Below are 7,779 nucleotides of genomic sequence, written 5' to 3' on the forward strand. Positions count from 1 at the left end.
TGCATGTTGTTCCTCAAACATTTGCAAAAATTACTTTTTAGGGAATGTTTGTAAATTATTTGGGGCGGAGAGAGAGAGAGAGACAGGGTAACTTTTCTTTGCAACATGGTGAATAGTTATATAAAAAGTATAACTTGATCCTATTAACCTCAGGCTTCCATATTAGAAATATAGTGCTTTGCTTGTGCATTATCTTGTACTAAAGCCGGTTTTGTCTCGGGTTAATACCTGGAAAAATACTCACTGTGCCAGTGTCCGTCCACCTGTCATACTTTCCCTTCCAATCTTGACTGGACTGGATCCAGTGGCATTTGGTGAGCCTGTACACTGACCTGAATGTCAAATGTTTCAGCTGATTAAACAATGCAAACTATGAAAATATGACCTCCCAATACAGTTACATAAAAACACACCGGGATATTACATTTTTAAAGAGGAGATTTATTTTGGACACTGCATTCCACAGTACACCGTCTGGACAGAGGTCACCTATGATCAAACATTCGTAAAACATCGGATTTGAATGCACGTTATGAGAAATGTTAATCACAGAAGGGCAGTGAACTCAACAGGTACGTCATCATGAAACTGTCGAACATTTAGTTGAAACATAATAACTTGTTACATTTAGTGCACAACATTGACACACACTGATAAAACCTCTACAACAGATATGCTATTTAAACCTGCGCATCAAGCGTTTGGGGTTTAAAGCAAAGTCTGTAACGTAATGAAGATGACTTTTCTTCAATTAACACAAAAATAATGCAATGCATTTAACGCATTATCAAAGTTGGAGATAAGGCAGGTAAGCATTTATATATATTTATATATTTTTTTTTTAATAGCAATTTTTTTCTTGTGCCCGGCAGATGGATTAGGATTAGGGCTTTTGTTATTTGATTGGCTTTGTGCTTTTGAGAAATTTAAAAAGAATAGAAGTAATCCAAAGAAATCCAGAGCAAATAGACCACAACAAAATGTAAAGACGAAGACTGACACATACATGTAAACACAGACACGTACTGTTCATGCAGTCTTTGATACAGTAAAATGTGTTTCGTTTGGGCAACTGGGATGAGTCAGCTGGCTGTAGATCAACAACCACATCACAAATCCACTGCCTTATCTTCTCTTTTGTGGAATTTCATTTGTTGAATTAAGCTTGTTGCTTTCAGCCACCATCATAAAGATATTCTCTGTACATTTACCAAAAATAACACAAACAACATTGTACAGTACAAACACCTCATCGGCCTCAAAGATCATTTGGGCCTGTTAAACATCTGACAGCAAAATACATCTAGCCTATGTACGTACAAATGTACACTGATGCAGTAGAGTAGAATATGTCAAGGACATTCCAGGTATATAACCGCTAGGCACTAAAAGGTGTTTCAGTGTAACTTGGACCACCTTTTTCCTCTGAACCGATCCAAAATAGACCCTGGCCTAAATCCGATCAACCATGACCACCAAAATCACATTCCTGAACACTGTGTGTGTGTTTTTTTTTTATCTAAACAATTGAGGTTACTGGATATTAACGCTGTACACGTAAATTCTAGTTTTTGTGTGTGTGAGAAAGCTCCTAAATTCTGTCACTTCAAAGATGCAGAATATCTTGTGTGAATTCAATGAACTATACCAAAAACAACCACCATGGTTCCACAAACTGTGCAGCTCCCCATATACAGAAAAAGCAAGATATTTAAAACATGCATTCCCACCAAAATGAACCAGCAAAATATGAAAATATATCATATTCAGTCTAAGATCTTAGTATGCTTGAATATCCGTATCTAAAATAAAGGTAATATCAATAATCAGACTTTTTTTGTTTATGTTTGGTTCACTCAAACTGTAGATCGCAGCGAAAATTAACAATTCGAAATACATGTAATCTTTCTAATAGTTACAACTTTACAACAGGTAAACAGCAGAATATGTTTAATGGCATTCAAAAAGCTAATGTGGATTATGAGAGGGTTAAAATTTAGAAGGAACATGCTGGTACATCCATTACGGCTTCCTGCCTGCATGAACCTTTTCTCTCGTTCTTCCTGTCAGAGAGAGGATGAGCGGAGCTCAACCGTCTAATCATGCACTGTCCCTGGATCTGTGTTATCAGAAGTGTTCTGGGACTTCTGTGGATGTATTATAATACTAAAGACAGAATGGCTGATCTCAGGTCAGGATGGTCTAAATGTCCATATCCACAGGCCGAACATCGCCGGTGTTATTCTCCCTCACCCACAGCTCTCTGTCTTTGGCTGGATCCACGTTCTGCAGCAGCTTGTCCACCGGCTCCACCATCTACAAACAAAAACAGAAATATGATCCCAGAAAACAGCAGCATTTATTGTTATTACCTCAGCAGGTCAGGTACAGTGTATGGAAATAAATTGGCTTGCCCGTCCAACACTCTGGTCCAAAGCCAGAGCCAGAACAACTACCTGGAAATAAAATTTAGGTATGCATATATTCATGGTTTTAAAAGACGTATTTTGACATTTTGGGTGTCCGGCCGTGCATGCACATTAGTGCACGTGGACGTGACAAAAAGTTGGTATTTTCTCAAATTGAGGGATCGTCTATGAGAGCCGTGTAGAGGCAATCCCAGCTCGCTGCTTTTTTTGTCAAGTGCAGCTCCTTAAATGCTGAATTTGATGCTCTACAATGATTACTAAATCACTGTTTTATATTTATTATTAAGATTAAATACAGCTAGCTGTTGTCCGTTATAACTTTAGATGGGCTCTCCTACCGAGGGCTAAACCAGTTTGTGTTAAAGGTGCAATATGTAATACTGACAGCCAGTGTTTAAAATAGTTACTGCAGTACAAATTCAAAAGACTGGAGAGAGTTGTCTCCCCCGCTCCCTCCTCCCCAGACTCGAAGTTCACGTTGGTTGCCAGGCTGAGACAGCATCCACAACAATGTTGCTAGACGCTTGTCTCACAAAGCCAGACATTACTCAGCACATTACAGCACAGTGGAGTAGCTAACGTTAGATGCTGGCTATATTGACAGTCATAAAAATCCGTGCTCTCGTGGAGCTCTGCACCCAACTGACAGGCACACTTTTTTGGCTTAAAATTCTAGTAAGAATCACTAAAAACCAGACAGACAGACACACTTCCTCGTCTTAGAATTACGGTGAGAACCGCTAAAATAACACTAACTTGCCATCCTCTCCACCCGACTGAAATACACACTTTATTGGCTTAGAATTACGGCAACAATCGCTAAACACACTGCAAACTCACGGTCCTCACTTCCCGATTTACAGCCCGCCTCTCTTGGCTTAAAATAACTCACCTACGGCCGCTGAACAGGCTACATGTTGTAAACAGCCATGGCCCGCTTGCCTGGTCCTCTGGTAACATTAGCAGTTAGCAGGGTTAGCACGGTGGCTTTAGCACGGCGTCATTAGCCAGGACCAGTTGGGATCACTTTACTGGCTGTGTTTCAATTGTTTTTGCAGAAGTAACCAACTTGGGTACTATAGCTATATAATTTAATGTGAGTACACAAGTGTTAAAATTACATAAAATGCCCGTCTCCAGTAGCTGTGATAAATTAGCCTGAAGCTAATGCTTAACCTGTTCACAAGGCAATTAGCCAACACGTCATTGTTTTGGGCTCTAAGCTGTCTCTATCTTTTAAATACATCTCCAAAATTTACCCGGGGTTTGTAACATTTCTGGTCACGCAACAGTTTTTTTAGGTTGGGTAGAACCCATCTCTGTTTGTCACTACCCAATGTGAGTTGAGTGGCGTTATGAATCACGCATGCGTCACTTTGCGTCTAGTGCAGATGTAAGTTGTGCAGGCGTCACTTTTTGAAATGTCGACAAAAAGATGCTAGCAAGACTTCTGTGATTTACTGTCAATACAGTAAAAATGCATCTACATAACAAAGTTCGTTCAATGCTGGCTACAAGCTAGCAATCAAACACAAAGGCTGTCAGTTGAATGTTAGCAATCAATCAATCAAAGATAGCTAAAACATTTTTGAAATGATTTCCATCTTCTATTATTGTTTGTAATGAGAAAAGTTTATTATTTCATGGATTTCACAAATTTCAGTATGACATGTTATGCCGTAGACCGTTTAAACCTAAGCATGCGCGACTGCACTCGGCTCACATCGGGTAGTGACACCGTTGATGCTGTTTGTTTGTTTGCTGCTTTCATGGCTGTACGTTACAGCTGTAGCACGCTGGGTTTAAGTTTTACAGGTATATTTGGCAACCCGGCCCGGCTGTCAAACTGGGTAGTTAATAACAACACACAGGCCAAAACACAAACACAAATTCTGTTACAGAACGGAAATTTCAAAAGGAGAAAATACTGGCATTGGCATTGTTCAATTCAATTTAGTATGTTTTCTTAATCTCTGATGACGCGTTGGGGTCATTTTAGGATTTATTATATATATTTTAAGTACATTACATGTTGGACCTTTAAAATTAATAACTTTATTAGTGTTGGTTTCAGATGAGATTAAGTCTGTTACCAACCTAAAAGTCAAAATTCTGGGTCTATCGTTTCAGTTTTCTGGCAACAACATAAGTCAGTGAGTATTACGATAAAATATCCCCGATTCAAAAGAGATGTATAACTCAGAATGTGCAGATCATCAGGTTGATCTCTAGCGTTTGTATCATCTCTGAGGAGCTCACAGAGCAGCAGCACCCTTGTTATTCCCGCAGTGCTGACAGAATATGTCTCATTAGATTTACAGGGTTTATTCTTCGCCTCTTAAATACCAAGAGAGCCTGGCTGGGTTTCTTTGAGGCGCAGAGTGATGACAGTGAGTAAGTTGGATGAAAGGCTGACAGAGGAAACGCCAGCTGTAGGGCTCCATCTGTCAAAACATCTACACTCACACAAAGTGGCCCGCAAATCATGTCAATGCCAGTTTCAATCACTGGTACATCCAATAATAAGGGTTGTTTGCTGATTAAATAATTGAAAAATTCAAAGAATTTCCAATCCAAATAAAAATCAGGTATGGTCTGTTTTCAGGGAATACTCCATACTCATATCATCAGTTTGATATCACGGACAGTTCCTATCTTTAGTGTCGGCAACAACAACAAAAAAAATGGACCTCAGACTCACACTCTGGTTGAACATGTCTGTTTCGTGCCTCAGAGTCGTGTACTGGCGTAAATGCTGCTGAATCCACTCGATCCGTTCAACTTCCAGTTTCTCCAGCTCCTGAAGTGGAAGGAAGACAAAAGTTTACATCCAGTTACGGAAAAAAAACCATTAACCCTTGGGTTTTGTTCACATTGGCTTCACTTACTCCCATAGAGCCCACTGCCCACTTTCTTATCCCGTCGCCGTGATAAACCCACGTACTTAGCAACATATGAAAGTCCTACCATGCTGGTGGTGACCATTTCTTCAAACCACTTGCACTGGGTTTGGTTGTACAGATCCACGCAGCGCATCAGGTCGTCTCCTGGAGAATATAGGGAGGGGTCAGAGGTCAACAAAGGGATGCTGGCAGTCCTCAAGGAAACAACAATCAGCATTTACAAGGTTATTTCTTTTTCTCCAAACATTTCATCATCTTTTTCAGCTCAGCATATCTGTTATTATTATTATTATTATTATTATTATTATTATTATTATTATTATTATTAGTAGTAGTAGTAGTAGTAGTAGTAGTTGTATAACTAATCTGTGGCACAAATGTAGAGCAAAACCTTTAACGACCAGCAGAGGGCGCTCAGAATTCACTCCTCAATGATGCAAACATGAATCTTTCAATGAGGACATGAAGCTGCTCTTACAGTCTAAATTCAGCAATGAAGACAATTGGATTAAATATATTCAGATTTTTTGGGTTTCTTTTACAACAAATGTTCCATTGTATGAAAACTGAACTGAAATAATAGTTTTTCATCCTGACTTCCTGTCTCTGACAGCTAAAACTCCCCTTTGCCCACAACGCTGCACATTTCCGGCACAAACACGAATCAGACCTCAGATTTGGTTTGACAACTACTATTTTTAAATCAATACTAAAAAACCTGAACTGTTCCCATTCGCTTCAAATTCCTCTTTGGGCTTTTTTAATTCAGTGAAGGATCTGAGTACTTCTGTCACTCCTCTCATGTCTCTCTCCCAAATCCAAATGAGATGCGAGTTCCTTTTTTTTCAAATGGGGACAAATTGGTCAACCACTGCAGTGTATTTCAGCTCTCTATACATCTACATAAAACCCGAAGAAGTGTCAGATAGTAAAACAGAAACATGACAAGCGTAATAATATTCACTCAGTGAAGGTAAGAACACTTCTCCATCTTTGGCAGCGGGAGCAGTGAGCCGTAATGACATTTGGCCCAACCTTGAGGCAGCAGCACTGATCACTGACACAAGGCTGACTGGAACTATAAGCACCACTGATTAGTGCTGGGGAATGGGACTAATCTACTGAGCGGAACAGAGAAAAAAAGAGATAAGTTCCTGCAGTGCTTTTCGCTCTGCAGAAGCCTGAGCACAACAATTACAACATTATCTCATCTTCTTACTTATTACAATATCACATAGAGTCTTAGGGTGTCTGTACTTTGCTTTGATTCTCCTTCTAATTTCCCCAAACCAAATTACCTTCACATCGAATTTATATCACATGTAATGTCGCCTCTCGTCTGTGAACAGCCAGTAATTCAAACATAAATTCCTTTAAATAAAGAATTACCTTTAAAAACACACAAAAACACAAAAGCAAGGTCTTAAAAACAGAAGGAACAACTGTTAAAGGGATAGTTCGGATTTCAGGTTGGGCATGAGTTACTTATCCATGGTCAGTGTATTACTTGCACTAGACGCCCCACTTTACAGTTATCTAGGCTCTCTTCAAAGTCACCATTCAACACTTGTGTGTGCGTGTGCGTGTACATATATATATATATATATATATATATATATATATATATATATATATATATATATATATATATATATATATTTATATTTTTTTTTTCTTTTTTTTTTTCTTCGCAGAACACGAGAGCTACTGGTTAGTTTGTGTTATTGTGCGACTTTGGTGTGTTACAGGGTTTGTTTGGATTCACCAAAGTTGCACAATAACACTAACCGATCGAAGCAGCAGCAGACCATCTGCTCCGAGAGTCTTCAGGTGGATACAACAGCTTCAATTCCCAAGGTAAGGTCAGGTAAGGTAAGGAAAGGCAAGGTAAAGAGGTGGAAGCATGCTAAATATGACGTTCACTTAAACTGATATTGATGGTTTTAGGTTGCTAAAATACATTTAGCTGCTGCCCCATCCATAGCAGTACATTATATGTCTGCCCTCTTGACGTCCTGCGTCCGCCGAACACCGTTCAAAAAATCTGGCAGTTCAATAAAGCGTTGGTTTTTACTCTATATCCTTGATCTAGGGGGTCCTCAGAGTCACTCCAGTGGGTCCTCCAAATTATTGTTAATTTTTGAAAGATATTTTCAAAAATGAAATGTCTAACCCTCCTTTTGTCCTCGGGTCAAATTTGACCCCTTTAAAAAAATCTGAAAAATGGGTTTCTTTTGAACTAAGTTACCACAAAAAATGGATTGGATTCCTCACAACGCTCTATGCTAATACAATTGATCACTTTCATTCCTGATTAAACTCATCTGTACGTTCCTCTGATCTAAACTAATAGTCACAATAATTCATAATTTTTGCTTTTTTAACTCAAATAGTAGGTATCATTCTATATAAATGAGGTTTATTGACCATGAATTCCAAAAAGTACT

The 7,779-nt window shown here is 38.9% G+C and overlaps 1 protein-coding gene across 3 annotated transcripts in view; it reads right to left on the reverse strand.

Annotated features, from left to right (window-relative positions):
- Window positions 1-420: 420 nt before the first annotated feature.
- Window positions 421-7,779, reverse strand: part of gas7a (growth arrest-specific 7a) — a 42,168-nt gene continuing 34,809 nt past the window's right edge. For all 3 annotated transcript variants that reach the window (XM_032538198.1, XM_032538200.1, XM_032538199.1), the window contains 3 exons: window positions 5,397-5,476; window positions 5,131-5,229; window positions 421-2,316 (listed from right to left, as the gene is read on the reverse strand). In XM_032538198.1, coding sequence (XP_032394089.1) covers window positions 2,203-2,316; window positions 5,131-5,229; window positions 5,397-5,476 — 293 coding nt within the window. In that variant the 3' untranslated portion in view covers window positions 421-2,202. The remainder of the gene's footprint in view (window positions 2,317-5,130; window positions 5,230-5,396; window positions 5,477-7,779) is intronic.

The sequence above is a fragment of the Etheostoma spectabile genome, chromosome 15, assembly GCF_008692095.1.
Source record: "Etheostoma spectabile isolate EspeVRDwgs_2016 chromosome 15, UIUC_Espe_1.0, whole genome shotgun sequence".
Classification (NCBI taxonomy): domain Eukaryota; kingdom Metazoa; phylum Chordata; class Actinopteri; order Perciformes; family Percidae; genus Etheostoma; species Etheostoma spectabile.